Here is a 16,267-nt window from a genome sequence, read left to right on the forward strand (position 1 = left end):
CCATACAGAAGAGACGTCGTGCCGAATTAAAGCGACGGGACAGTAGTTTCATCAACTTTTATATAGGAGCGTTGTCATGCAAAATATTTTTTTTATAATAGTAGAGTAGCAGAAGAGTATGTTGTCCACCTAATGGTAAGTGGCTACTGATACCCATGGACATCTGTAATCAACCCCAGATAGGATTAGATATTCCTACCTGAGGTCGGCCACAGATGCGCCGCTCCCCTGAAGGCTAAGCTGGAATCCTTTCAAATAACAACACAGCAGCGTTTAATAGGCAGGAATAGCTGTTGCGGTGGTGCCGCCAGAGTCGAACCACAGAGAGTTCTATCACAAATAAACATGGCGTTGTAAGACTGTGTCGTCTCTAACTTTTCGATACAATCATTTCAAACGGTCATTGCTTCTGCGCAGCGTCCTTGTCCGACGTCCCTTCTATCGGAGCTGTGGCTAAGGTGTGCAGATTTGATTGCCCGCTAGATCGGAGAAGGTGAAGGCAGTCGCAGAAAGAGAGGCGCGCGCGCAGCCCGCTACAGCCACTTGCCGCGCTGCGTGCTTCGTACGTCCGCGCGTGCGTTTTTGTGTTTATTATCGTGCATTACTTAAAACATCATCATCAATCATGAGGATACATTTTAAATTTTTCGGTAAGTATTCGCTATTTAATTAATGAATATATCAAATAGAAAAATGTTAATTTAGAACGTCAGTCTCCAAGGATTTCATTATACTTACTGAGAACAATTAGATTCGCGCAATTAATATTTTTTCTATTCCTGTTATATGCGTGCAGCGAATGCATTTAGAATGCAGTTCTAACTAACGACGAATAAAATATGTAATAAGGTTTTTAAACACATACTTACGTAAAAAAATATGGGGTTAAAGTTAGTTAGTCAAGTTAGTCAGTACCAATATGTACCTACTCTTTTGTTTGTCAATCGATTTTTTCATCAACCAAAATCATGAAGTTTGAGGCCAATAAAATATATTGGAAAATTAATGATTATGGTCGAAATTCGACCACTGAGCGATCAACTCGTTAAATTAATTAATATTGCTTAATAGCAGAATCAATTAAATTAAAATAATACAGGTAGCCAAATCTGCACTGATACATTACCTGTTGCATTTTTGGAAAGTGCCGAGCAAGAGTTAATTGAAAAAAACCTGTTTACCGACGATAATTGTTTGAAGACGTCGTTTGTCATGACGGCGATGACGCGTTGACTGGTCTTATTTTAAGTAAATAAGTGTTTTAGGACCTCTCGAGGGGTCCGAGGTTCAAAACCTCCGATTTTTCAAAGTTATGTGCGTATTAAAAATTAATCATCACTTGCCTAAACGGTGAAGGAAAACATCGCGAAGAACCCTTCACACCTGAGAGATTCATAAAAAAAATCTTAAAGGTATGTGAAGTCTATCACTTGAAAATTGGCCAGCCCAGTGTCCTATGGCATGTACCCTTCTATCTAGGAGAGGAAACCTTTGCCCACGATTGCAATGACGATACCCTGGAATAAGCGATTTCACAAGATCGCCATCTAGTGAGATCGCTTATTCGAGGAATAGTGAGGATAGTGATCCTGGTATGTTAAATTATTTTTTTGTAAATGCATATAAAAATAATTATTATTGTAAAGTAAAACAACGTGCATGTTTAGATTTTGTCAAACAGTTATAAAATGTGTGTAAAATCTATGAATTCACATTATGATGCAGGATTGGGACCGAAACCCATCTCATTCTAAATTAGATAATATTAAGCTGTTATAATATTGGATTGATGATAATAACGTGATAAAACGGGACTGTTTGTATTGTTTAGTCTTTATGAGTAAACGTATCTATATATGTACCTAAACATGTGTAGATATGTATTAATATTTTAACACCTGCTAGTTCAATACCCTTACTACCAGTAACGGAACACATTTCACCATGCTATTTCAATGTCGATTGAGTAAATTATCAAATATCGTCGAAACTAACGTCTATTTAATGTTTTCCAGTCGCCTAAAGACCATGTAATATAACGATTGTTACTTAAAATGAGAATAAAGACCAAATGTAAGCGTTTTTCAATGCACGGAAAAGCTGTTGTAAATTAGCCACTGGAATACAGGTTCTCAAACTTCCTCTGCCTTTTTTAAGCGCTACTGATGCTGCCAGTTACTACTGCTTGAAAATATAATAGGCTTATGTCACTCCCCCAAATGTTAAAATTCAGCAAGCCATTTAGGCCGCAGGGTAAAGGCCGCAGGTAAAGAATAAGACATACACACATACGAACGAAAAACATTACCCTCCGCAGTCGGGTAAAAATGGGAATTTTCGGGAATAGGTCGGTAAATATCTTTCTAGTAAATTCCTTCTTTTAGGCGTCACCAATTGGAAAATACTAATCAGCTTTATTCTCCTTAACCGCTTCACCGCCTCCAACCCACGTTGAGAACCACTGCGTTACACTGTTGATTAACTTGACGACGCGTAGAGTTATGAGCGTTTCTCTAACTCCGGAATTACGGTGTACAGTTAAATGACGTTTTCACAGTTGCAATGCTCACTCCCGCTAACGAGATGAGGCGTACAGAGGTGTAATGCAAAATGAAGTTAGAAAACCATAGATGATAATTTTGCATGGTGGATATAAAGAATTCATATCCAATTATATGTAAAATTGTATATCAAGCATTGTTGACTTTATTTAGCATTTATGATACAAATAAGACCTATAATTGCCGTCACGAATACTTTTGTGCGTCTCCGGAGGCAACTGGCACACCAATCTGCCCAATGACAGCAATATTATTCGCCGTTGTCTTCTACTTTGAAGTATATGGAAGACTTATTTAAGGACAACAGCAAATTAGCATGGCATCTGTAGCTAACTTAGTAGAACTCTAATCTTATCTGCGGTTGATTATAGAAGTCCATGGGACAGCTAGCTTGCTGCCTTGCTGCTGGTATGCTACTTATATTACAAAAAAATCTTTATTCTCACTCACGTCCTATGAACCCTTTCTGGTTCGACTCCGGCGGCACCACCGCCACACCTATTTCTGTTTTATAACAGCTGCGTTAAGCGCTGCTGTGTTCTGTGCTCAGGGGAAGCGGTGTATTTGTAACCGACCTCATGTATCAATATCTAATCCTACCTGGGATGAACTACATGCTCGTCTGCTACTACTATATTATATAAAAAAGATTACGTCGTTCCTTCTATATACATTTATTTTATTCATCGTTCACTTAAACATATAGAGGCTTTAGTACTTACAGTTTATTATAATATACTATTTACTTATGACAAGCAAATACGGCACAACTGGAACAATGGGTTGTTACAGCTAAGAACTCTTGGAAATCCTTATTACCGTTTCATGTGTACTAATTGCACATCTGTGGTTATCGAAATGGTTATACCTATAAGCGACAAATATTAAGTTAATAAAAAAAATAAAAAAAAAATAATAAAATAAATAAATAAATAAAATAAAATAAAAGTTTTATACGTATAATTACGCTTGGATTTAGTTTAAAATAAAATGTCGTTTAAAAATGAATTTTGCAATGATATTTTTTATAAAATTAATTAATTATATACCTATAATAACATAACACCCTATTGCTAAAAAAAAACAAACTGAAATATGAAAAACAAGTTTCGAAAAATTCCAGTTTATTCATATAATGTAGAGCGAATTCTTTATATTGTTTTGTGAAGTAATTATTGCAGCAAATAATAAAATAATATTTCATTATAAATATATTATACTATGTATTACTTAAAATATAAATTAAATATTATAAGGTGGCATATATTTTTTACTGAATTGGAAAAAGTTTGGCTGTATGATTTTTTGTTTTTGGTCGTGTTTTCTATATTTTTTGTCGGAATATTCCTATACCTATCTCATTTCATCTCGTTTATTTATTTGAATGTACTAAATACTATAATCGTATAAGAGAATTTTAAAAATTCTAAAGTGGCTTTTCGCCTCTAAAATAATCTTGAATTTGAACGACATTTGAATGTATGGCATTGGTACCTTCGTAGGTTTTTCTGATAAGATTAGTAAAGGTAATATTCAATTACTTTAATTGTCGTGTCATGATAAAAACAAGACACGACAAGGTCTCTTATGGCTGTGAAAATATTGGAGCTTGTGATTCGTCTTGGGCATTATCTACAAATAAGATTCGTACATAACAGTGATAACTTTTAACCAGTTAGTTTTTTAGAAATTGAATACTTGTTTCAAATATTCCCAAAGCAGTAAATAGTATAATGTGTGTATATGTCTGTCTGAGTCATGTGGGCAAGAAAGCCTGGTATGCAACTGATATTAATGAATAAACTTATTTCATTGAAAATCAAAATAACGACCGCTACGATCAAGGCAACTCGAAAGGTGGTAGAATTTGTATGTTGTTCCCGGAGAGGCACCGGCGTTGCGGTGGAAAGATGTGGATATCGGTAGATTTATAATATACCATCGTATCCTTCAGGAGTGGCAAGACAATTGCGATTGGCTATAAGAAGAACCACTGTTCTATGTCGAGTTAGTCACTAATATCGACTGGCGGCAGTGCACACTTATCATCATGTGGACGGAATACTCGTTTGCTAGTTCAATATTATAAAAAATATCACCATTACCTCCGCATAGACCAGGCCCTCCAACTGATCATAACAAACATATAACACAAATAAATAACACAATCACACACACACACACAAACACACACACCCACACACACACACACAATCATACATTGTAACTAAATTATTGGCGATAGAAAATGTTTATGTAAAACTTTTCTTTACCTTAAATGTTTGTAACCCTACGATATGTTTATGGCTTCAATATTTCATATTAACAACGGTTAGAGATAATGGAAGAGCGGAGCCTCCTGCTACAGGCATTTTTAAAATGCTTACTAGTATAGCACAAATCACTGCATAAATTGAAGTAATATACAAAGAAATGTTTAGTATTAGTCATGTTTTGTTATACCTAGTTATAAGCATTTCTTGAATAAAATTTCATTTATTTATTTATTAAACATAATATACTTACGTGTTTGTTTAGTTTTTGCAAGGCTCTCAGTGTGGCAGTATGAAAATAAAGATTTATTTACCCAGGTTATTGCCGGGAGCTAAGACCACTTATAAGATTAGTTTATCTAAATTATTATTGCTCAAAAGATAATTATCACTACGGAATTGTGTAAATACAGGTTACGAAGCACGATTCATCTTATGATATTTTTTACAGACGAATTTAAAATAATCAAAGTCAAAAAAGGTATTTAATAGTTATTGATAAAAAATCATTTAACGTACACGTAGGTATAATGAAAAAGAGTAAAACAATTCGCTTAAAATATAGCTCTTATCTGCATACATATAAACATAAATTAGTTAATAATATTTTCTGGTGAAATGTGCTGTGAAAACTAGAAGTGTATTTTATTCCTTAACTAAACTACTTTCAACAGCTGCCTACGATTCTTACTAATGTGGGCGCACTCTATATTTATTATTTTATTACTCTGAGACGTGAAAGGTTTCTGATTGAAATTACCTCTGGATTGGTCAGGGGCAAAGGCGATGGCAATAATCGTTAATTATATTTTTTACTGCCATTTCAAATGTATCATATCACCTATATCATATATTGGTACATTTTTAAATTTCATTGTTTATGATAAAAAAATATTGTGTCTATATTAAGGCATGTACTTAAACAGTAGTAGGTAATGTATTTTCCAAAAATAAATGTCCTTCCTATTAAAATGATAATATTGAAATATTCCACACCGTAGGTATTGGATCTTATTCTTATTATAGGCGACAATTTGAAAGTTGCCAAGCACAAAGTAAAATTTGCTGCAAGCAAATAGGTCTTGGTAAAAAAAGGTCTTCTCATCAGACGATAATTTTAAACTTTTTAATGATCCGCAGATCGGATCCTAAACCGAGGCAGGCTACATTCGGCCCGCGGACCGGTGATTGCCAATATGTGCTTTATACAAATTATAATGAAGTCACAATGATATGTATATGAGATCTTTTATCTACACTAATATTATAAAGAGGAAAACTTTGTTTGGTTGAATAGACTCAAAAACTACTGTATCGATTTTAAAAATTCTTTCACCATTCGAAAGCTACATTATCTACGAGTGACATAGGCTATATTTTAAATGAAATATATTTGATAAATAGATTTTGAGGCGGTACAAAGTTTGCCGGGTCAGCTAGTTCATGATACAGTGCAGGTTTTTCTTAAGTAGTACATCTTGATACCAGATTTCTTTACTTTTTACCATAGGTGTGAAGTTGTTCCCTATAGTTGTATGTAGAGCAGGCGTATACTACTCGTAGATAAGACTGATTGATACTAGCTTCTATTTAAGGGTTTTTGCTTTCTAACCTTATCGGAAGAGACATTGTTTTTTATTAATTTACTTCTTGCGCTATATTTTCAAATATATTAATAAATAATGAAGTCACGTTCTATATGTTTCTGAACATGTTTTCGGTAAAGTTTATATCATTAATAAGAAGAAAAGAATTGCCTGTTCTAGTTGTTTCGATTTGCAAAAATTGGCAATGAAAACGACACAGTATTATACAAAGTACAATCTATTAATTATCTCGAAATACAATGGAACGCAAACCACAATGCTGGGACAGGGTAGGAAGATTCGCGACGTTTCTGCAAATTGGTTTATTAACATTAGGCTACGTTCACTCAAAGAATTTTCGTCATGAATGTGAAATCGGACTGCAATTTTTATTAATAAAGAACCGTCTATATTGCAGTATTCCTTGCATAGTTAATGCGCTTTTCTTGTCATGCGTGTTTAAACGCGCGTCTCACCCCCACGCGTGCAACATACCTCCTATCGTTTCAGATACACATAGATAGATTTCATAGACACACAAGTGGCAAATAGATTGCAGCGTAATTCAGTTGCGTTGGTGGGATGCGCATGCGGCTGTAAACGTGCGCGACAGGAAAAGCGCCCTAAGTATGCTAGAAATACGACTGCGATTACGTATAATAGCACATAATCGGTTCCGTGTGAATACTAGTAAGCATAAATAACCTTACGAAATAACAGTTATTCTTAAATAACAGGGAGTCACCTCGACTTTATATACGCGTACCTATATACAATATTAAATACGTAATAATAATTTTAATATCAAATAATTAGGTGCAGATTGTCCAGGTGATGTATTGACAAAGTAACAAATACGAAGTTTCAATGTTACTTGAGTAGCCGACCGTAACGTCGATTGCTCAAATATAAAATTGTCGTTGAATAAAATTACTTATAAAATACTTAATGATGTCAACACAAACAATTCTGTAATACAGCTAGGTAATTTAAATATACTTATTTTTTATCAACATAATTATGTACATAAATCATAACTCCTAACCATTTAACTTAATACCGGCAGTAATGTATTTATTCTTTAGATTCGCACCTGTACAGTCGCACAAACAGCTTGGAATTTCTGGTCGAAATTGTGCAAGCGAATATGACATGTACCTGTGTTTATTCTAGAAGTAATGTCGCTTGACAGGTACGTAATGTAGGTCGAACGAATGAGGTTGCATTGTTATCAATTGCTCTCTACTAATGTAGGTACGTATCTGCGTGTTAAACAGTGTTTTATTCATACGTATGTACTAGCTGTGCCCCGTGGTTTTACCCGCGTTAAAAAGTAAATCTAACGCGGGTGAAACCGCGGGGCACAGCTAGTTCTAAAATATAAGTAGCCTAAGTTACTCCTTATTACATCAGCTACTTGCCAATAAAAGTCCCGTCAAAATCGGTCCAGCTATTTCAGAGATTAGCCAGAACAAATAAACAGACTGACAAAAATTGTAAAAAATGTTATTTTGGTGTATGTACCGTATGCATATTCATATGTATGTAGTAAAAAGCGGTTATTGCAATATTATCTAAAAACAGACACTCCAATTTTATTTATATGTATAGATGTATAGATAAGTACGTGACCAAATACAAGCAACAAGATTTCGCCTGCTTCTTTATGTGCACTTCAGGTCTTTTCAGATTTTATTTTGAAGTCGCTTTTCATGTCGCGCGTGTTCACACTCTCATCCTCGTCACATCCTCACACATTAGTGAATTCTCTGCGGTGTCTTCGCGGTCCATGTGTGTATGCGTATGATTATGAAACGTTAGGATTACTTACTTAGGATACAAGTAACACGCGTGCAAGTAGGACACGCATACGAGCGTAAACACGCGCGACAGGCAAAACGCCCTGAATTTATGCACAAAAGAACGTATTGCCATGAGACTAGGTATATACCTAACTATTTATTACATTTTGTTTCCGTGTATGACTTAATTATTATAAAAAAAAACATGAAAAAATAAATACATATATTCTTATATAACAACGTGTATATCAAGTGTTGGAACTAATCTAAATGTTTAGTTATATATTTATATTTAGCCGTTGTCTTACGAGTATATACGTCTAGTATATACGTACCAAATCAAACGGACCGTGAATAATTACATGATTTTAAAATGACGCACTGGCAGCGTTTTCGTTCGTTATTCGTTATATAATAAAATAAGCCAATTAAAATTATACTGATTACTACACTAGTAATTATATAGTAAAGTGTGTAGGTATACATGAGCTTTACGGGGACAAATGAAGACACAAGCAATGCGTTTTTACATCTTCGCTTAATCTACATTAGTCTTATGTTTACCTGTCTTTTAAAATCTAAACGAGTGCAATAATTACAAAGGGCTTACATTAGGACTCTATTTTGTTACTTTATTATTTTATTACTCTATTTTGTCTATGGTACAGCGTGTAGTTTAATAAAACGAAAAAAAATATATAGTTTACGAGCGATACTTTACGTAATCTTCAAAACTAGATTAAATTTTTAAATGACACTAGAATTTATTCTCTTTTCTCCTTTTTATTAAATATTCAGATGATTTAGAAAAATATTAAATAAATATTCTGTTTACAAAATATTAAGTAATCTATACAATACGATGTGGGGTTGGAATCGATTTGCGTAAAAATCGTTTTTTTTTGGTTATCGATTTTTATATCACATGCTTAGAGCCTAGCCTACCTGGCATGTGTCAAAATGGGCCTATTAAATTGTAACGACTATAGTTATTATTTATTCGTATTTACTAAAACACAAAATTGCATCACAAAAACTGAAGGTCGTACAAACCTCCTTACCTACTTAAATGTTCATATTTTGCACACGCTGTTTTTTAAATGTTTATTATGCAAAATTTTCCTATACGAATCAGTGACGCACGTACCGAGTACGAATAAGTAGAGCTTACCGTTATGTTACGTTAAATTAAGTTCCTCGAAAGTTCGTATCGTGTTCGATATCTGTCAGTTAATTGATAATGGTAAAGCGGGAGAGGTGTTTGCTCAGAGGCGGTGCGCTAGGGTTGTCAACTTGTCAGATTAAGGCGTAATTCTAGAAATTTCTTTAATTACTTCGGTTGACCCCGTATTGATGTAACTGTTCCTTCTTATATTATATTTAAAGTACATTAGATTTTTTTAAAGTACTTACCAATGTTTTTTTTCATTATATTTATTATAATAAATACGATTACTTAGTCACTTGGGTAGGGGGCTAAAATGTTACTTCTAAAGCAAAGTGACTGCTGTTAAAATGCGTAACAGTGATTAAATATTCGATCCCCTGACAATCCGATATGAAAACGCATTTTCCGTTCACTGAATCATCTTTGATGAGGTAGCCAAACATGCTACAGAACCTCAGTTATGTGTCCTGTGCGACAAAAACAAAGAATTTCCCCTGATTTCCCAGTGACATGGCAACCCTGGAGCAGTGTCAGTGGCGCCGTCGGATCCTGGCGTCGCCGCGGCGCCTCGGCCTGCATTCTTGCACTTTCACCGCAACACGGACACCGACTCCTCCAGAAGGCTCTACCGTTACGCAAATATTTGCAGACACTCGTTAATAAGTAATAACGTACCAACCTCCCACTGGAACGGTCAACGACACTGTGTCATTGATTTAGAAGCGAAAAATGGATTAAGTTTGATTATTACCACTGGGAATTATCTAAGCCTTTATCATGACATGTGAAGCATGCAAATGAAATAAATGAATACATTACATTTTACACAAAACAAAACATTTTTTTAGAGAAAGTTTTCCTCAAAGTTTAGGTCACGTCCCTCCGGGGGTAAACATAGCATTGAATGGATTGATTTTTATTATTCATGACGATTATACGATATTTTTCGATTAGGCCGCCGTTATCTTCTTTACTTTGTATTTTTATTTTATTTTAATGGTTAAATTTTGTCTGCGCTCGGCCACAGATACAGAGATGCTACCGTTGAAAAGATGAAATGCTCAAGTGTCTCTTCATTACAACAACACGCTTCAAGAACGCAGCTTGATATTATGATATATTTTTTTCAGCTACTTCCCATACGCCATAAAAGGGTCGCGTATCTTCCCAAAGTACGCAAAAGTTCAATCTTTCTCATAAATACAGTTTCCTATCACCGTTTCTATGCTATCACCATGCAACAGAGCCAAAGGAAATCGATTGCAAAACGCAACAATCTTGCAACGTAACATTCCACAAAAAAGAGCACACCTGCCATTAACCTTACCCGTTCTCGTTGACTTATTTTAAACGCAGATCCCAACTTGTTTTACTCCGTCTAGAAATAGATTTTAATTCTACGACGTGGATTCTTTACCCATGAATTCATTAGATGGTAAAGTTTTACATTTAAATAAAATTAAACAGTTTAGTCTACGCTTTTGAGGATTTTTACATAATCAACGTATTGATTTAATTTACCACCTTATATTGATTCGTTTATATTCCGTTTGAGGATATTAATAAATCTATAGCAGTTTATATGTTGATTTTAGTCATTCCAACCGATCCCCTTTATTAATAAGTCAATCTATCTAATGTTTTGTTTATTAAGGATATTTGACAAATTTTGTTAGAAATTATTAAATTTCAATCTTCGGTAGGCCAAAATTGGATAGATTGTTTATCAATATCGAGTGTTAACAAAATAAATAAGTTAGTCTTCAGGGGTAGCAAATGTAGCAATGCATCTGTACTTCTGTCGCCGATTACAGTTAAGTTATTATACTATCTGGGATTGATTATCCTTCCATGGATAGCAGTTGCCATTTACCATCAGGTGAACTGCATACTTGTGTTCTATTTTCATAATATAAAATATAAAAAGATACAATGCATTTACAACTGCATTTGAAGAATGCTATAAATTTATTATGCAAGCGTTTCATACGTATAAAATGTGTTCATGGTTCTAAGGTTTTATATCGCTGCAATTAAATAATTATACTTTTATGTAAGTATGTATGTAGCTCTTGCATTTGTGTTTATGGCGAACAATGAAAACTTAACAAAGGCCCTGGTTACCTCGCAATCATATGGATTGTGCGACTGATGATAGGCAGGTCCTGTGCGAAGTTATAATGAAAATATAATTTGCTTTTGTATTTATGTACTATATGCACGATTAAGTCATGTGAACGTGTTCTTTCCCATGTGTTATGGAGTAATTTGTAGCCAATTCGTTAAGTTTCCGATAATTTGGTTGATTTAAAATTGTCTCAGTAAATAAAGCGAATTCATACAATGATTATTAAAAGATTTCGTTATTCAAGATAGCCTCAGTTGTAATAAATAAGATGGCCAAAAGAAATATATTATGGTGGCCAAATGTAGAAAAGTGGTGTGTAAAATTTTAATATTTATCAACCCATAGAAATACACTTAAAATTATGCTCTCGAAATATATCTACGTTTGTTCTAAGCTCACATGTTTAAAAAAAATGTACCTTTGAATCTGAATGTACAGGTAAAATTTAACAAACAGGTTCAATATTAAAAAATAATATTTATGAAGGTCGGCGTCAAAATTTTAGATTTTGTGTTTTTTTTGTAAGTTTTCCTTATTTACTGACGCAGATTTCGGCATCAGCATACAAATTGACGCCATTTTCGCAATGCCTTCTAGTTAACTCGTCGAAATATTTATCTAATATCGAGTCATTAAATTGAGGAAAATGGCTTTAATTTGTTATTTAGAAATATTTTAAATACCTATAGTTAAAAATCCAAAATTAATATTTAACGATAAATAAATTGGAACTAAGTAGTTTACTAATTTACAATGATATTGATGATAATAATGGAAGTTATGTTAAAGAAATATTAAATTAATATTAAAGTAAGTAATCTAAATATATATAACTCAAAGGTGACTGACTGACATAGTGATCTATCAACGCACAGCCCAAACCACTGGACGGATCGGGCTGAAATTTGGCAGGCAGGTAGATGTTATGACGTAGGCATCCGCTAAAAAAGGATTTTGATCAATTCTACCCCCAAGGGGATAAAATAGTGGATGAAAATATTACTTCGTAACGCGAGCGAAGCCGCGGGCAAAAGCTCGTGGTACATAAATTTCAGTCATTATTGACGTTAAAAATGTTACTGATGTTCTAACTTTGTTTTGTAGAAATTATTAAGACATGCTCATTTTAAATATGAAAGTAGTAGAGATACGACTGCCGGTCCAATAAACCAGCCACCAATAAATTAGGTAAATCTTTGTCTCATTAGTAAGAAATCATTTGAGAGATTAACGGATTGACATTTGAGCATATCAAAGTATGTTTTATTCGCATGACTAATCTATACAGGTATTCATGCAAATGTAAATCAAATCAAAATACGAATGATCTTATTAATGTGACGGTTTCACTTGCACCGCGACTTATTTTCGGCTGAACTAGTTTTAGATCAAGTGCTCAATGTCGATAACTGCTTTCGCTTTCCGGTCGCCTCAATTTCTAGTCAGAATTAGAAATATATCAATCTCTAGATTGTTTAATGGTTTATCTAAAACATTAAACACTTTGAAGATCGTTCTTCTGTTTAAAGCTAGTGGCTTGCCCGTTTTTAATAATCAATTTACCAAAGGTCAAAATTTGACAATTTCTAGTAGCCAGTAATTGTCAAATGACGATTGATATGAAAACATTATATAGATTAATTATTAAAAATTATCATAAATTATGACTTTGATAAATAAATAAATAAATAAATAAATAAATGACTTTTTATTGCTTTGTTGAAAGTTAGTGTCTTTATCACATACATGTATTTGTTTGGTGGTCATTATATTACACCACAGAAGTATTGACACCTAATATTGACAATTATGTGACGGCATGAATTACCACATTTATTATGTAGACGTATTGTTTGTCTGTAAACAATACCCGCTTATATGTATTTAAGTATATTTAATAACCCCATATGATATATTGTCTTGTCAATGACATTCTGTCTTGCATGTATACGTCTGATTTCGTAATTTATTATGATGAATAAAACATGAATATTTATTTCATAAAAATATATTTTCGTTAACTATTCATTTTGTCTCGTATTTTCCGCCTTTTACTCGCTTTTCTGAAGGAGTTTCAATATAAGGCAATCTCAATGCATTTGCAGTTAATAAGAAACGGGCTTGGCGCTGGCGGTGTTTAAAAACGACAAATGAATGAATGCATTTTGAATGCGCAAGCCGGTTGTCTAATGCTAGTTGTACGGTTTGTTCAACGTCACTGCCATATTGACATGTTCGAAAGTTATCTTCCGCGAACAGGCTCCACGAGGTCGTGCACTTGACTTCATTGCGAATGTTGAAGCCTCGGTTTCCGTGTTGAGATGAACCGTGCTGCGACATTGCCATCAAACTGTTGGCCATGAATATTGTTGTTGTTATTGTATTCTGCGTTGATTATGGAATATATCATGGGATAAAGGTTAAATAATACATATAATTCTGGCAATGATTATTATTAGAGTGTATTTATTTAGCATAGATTAGTAAAGATTACTCACTCCTCACAAGAAAATGTAACCATTTTTGGCAATTGAAATTGTCACTGTCGTCTATTTTCGTGTTTGAAAAATATTAAAAAAATGTAGTTTCTAGATCATTTACGAATGAAACAATATTTCTCCGCACTTTTTCTTCGATTTCGTGTTTTACACCATGACAGCCATTAAATGGCTGGCAGAATTGTCAGCCGTTTAAGCCATTTAATGGCTTCCTTCACTTATAAGGCGGTTATATATCTATACTTATCTATGTTTTTAGAGTGTAAAGTTGCCGCGTTGTTCGACTTTTGGTAGAGTGTAAAATCATGGATCTCGGTAACGTCATCCTGTAAGTTGACGTCACCCCGTAAGAATCAAGATACAGATCTTAATAGTTTTGTGTTTATGTTGTCACGAATATGACGTTTTGCGCTTTGTTGATGTGAAATGAATCAACGATGTTTTATGTTGATACTCGTAGCAACACATTTCAATTCATCTTAAATTTAAAAAGCGTTTTTTTATACTTTTAGTTTACAGTTCTGTCTGGATTTCCATTATTGTGTATAATTTTAATTGTTACTTATTTTTTGCTTACATTCCATGATATGGTTTGATCAACAGTAACATTATTAACCGTTACAGCAATTAAATTTAAAACAATGCGTTAATTATATGAAATTTATATGTCCATTGTAAGCTTATACATATTCGAAATTTATCAACAACTCTTTGTATGTTAATGTGTGAAGTTTGAGTTCTAATATCTGGGTATCAGCCTGATCAGGGGTCGTATACCCTGCGAACAAACCGGTATGCCCAGCGGGGCAGTTATATAAAGTTATAACAGTTATAAGTATAAATAATTATAAAAAAACATGAGATTAATGTACCAAATTATCAAGTGAACTTATCAAGTGGATTCTACCGCCTGTAACTGTATAGAATGGGGATGCTACCCTGAAGTGATAATAGATGCGCCGCTATTTGTGACAACTAAGTAGGATAGTACATATAATATATAATAGTATTACAATAGTCGAATCTAACAGAGTTCTTGAGCTTTTATTTATTTTTAATTTTTGACGACCCGCGTGGTGGAGCGGTCATCGTAACTGACTGACTCGCATGGGTTCCGGGCTCGATCCCCGGCTTGACAGATATATGAATGATGAATTTAGATATATGTTCTGGGTCTGGGTCATCTCGTCTATGTGTGCGTCCATGGCGCCCACGATACAGGGAATCCTAGTGTGGCTAGGGTCTGTGAGTGTAGAGAGCGTTTAATTGTAAGTTTTTTCTCCACAGTAAAGTGATAGAAAACAAACATTATAGGGACAAAGTACAAAGGACTACTTATTTTAAAATGATTTTTCTTCCAGCGTTCCCTTTATTTATTTTAATATTATTTTTTATTTCCAGACGCAGTCCCTGCGCGGCTGAACATCGCAGTGTTGATGTTCTTTGCTTGCTGGGTCAACTACATGATGAGGGTCAACATGAGTGTCAACATCATCGCTATGGTGCCTGATGACTCTTCCACTACATCGTGAGTATTCAAAATATGAACATATCGTAAACAATTATTATAATTATCCATTAGTATACTTCAGTGTTATTTGTTGTTATATTTATGGCACGACTCCCTTAGTATGTAAAAATATTCTCCTGTTCTAAATTGGATTTTCTTATGTTACAAATTTGAAATTCTTACAATATTTTAAAATAATACCATACTTAGGTATCAGGTTTTACCATATTAGGTATTACCATATTATGTATACATAATCAATTAGTAATACCTAAAACATAAAAATCCTGCACTCTACAATGTTGGTGGGAAACTTACCATTAGCAGATTCCCTTACTCATAAGTGGTCAGGATGCTTAGTAATCTGTCTATGATGATAAAAAATATAGTGAATGTTTGCAGCTGCAAACTGTAGTATCCACTCAATTTTAGACTCTCACTTAGACTTAAATTTAGGTGGACTGAATGTTTAGGACGTCACATCACTGAAAAAAGTTCCACAAGTATCATAAAAAATATTACCATGCAGTTTTTTCGATTTGGTTTTGCTAAAGTCCATGGGTCCAATTTGCATAATAATATTGTTTAAATATTCTTACAAAGTATCGGTTGACGAATTTTGTGTTCAATCCGAAACATTTCTCGATTCTTTAAGGTCCGAACTAACATACGAGTACCTGTTATATTTAATTATCACAAAGCCCCAAAAGATTTCTCGTTTCGTTAGGGTTATCTAACATA

The 16,267-nt window shown here is 33.9% G+C and overlaps 1 protein-coding gene across 1 annotated transcript in view; it reads left to right on the top strand.

The window, feature by feature from the left end:
* The first annotated feature begins 487 nt into the window (after nt 1-487).
* Nucleotides 488-16,267, top strand: part of LOC140753807 (sialin) — a 32,958-nt gene continuing 17,178 nt past the window's right edge. Inside the window, exons 1-2 of the mRNA XM_073088596.1 lie at nt 488-650; nt 15,418-15,544. Of these exons, the coding sequence (XP_072944697.1) occupies nt 626-650; nt 15,418-15,544 (152 nt within the window). The 5' untranslated portion in view covers nt 488-625. The remainder of the gene's footprint in view (nt 651-15,417; nt 15,545-16,267) is intronic.

This window comes from Epargyreus clarus, unplaced genomic scaffold (genome assembly GCF_041222505.1).
Source record: "Epargyreus clarus isolate Ecla_fem2 unplaced genomic scaffold, WU_Ecla_fem_2.2 ptg000027l, whole genome shotgun sequence".
Taxonomy (NCBI): domain Eukaryota; kingdom Metazoa; phylum Arthropoda; class Insecta; order Lepidoptera; family Hesperiidae; genus Epargyreus; species Epargyreus clarus.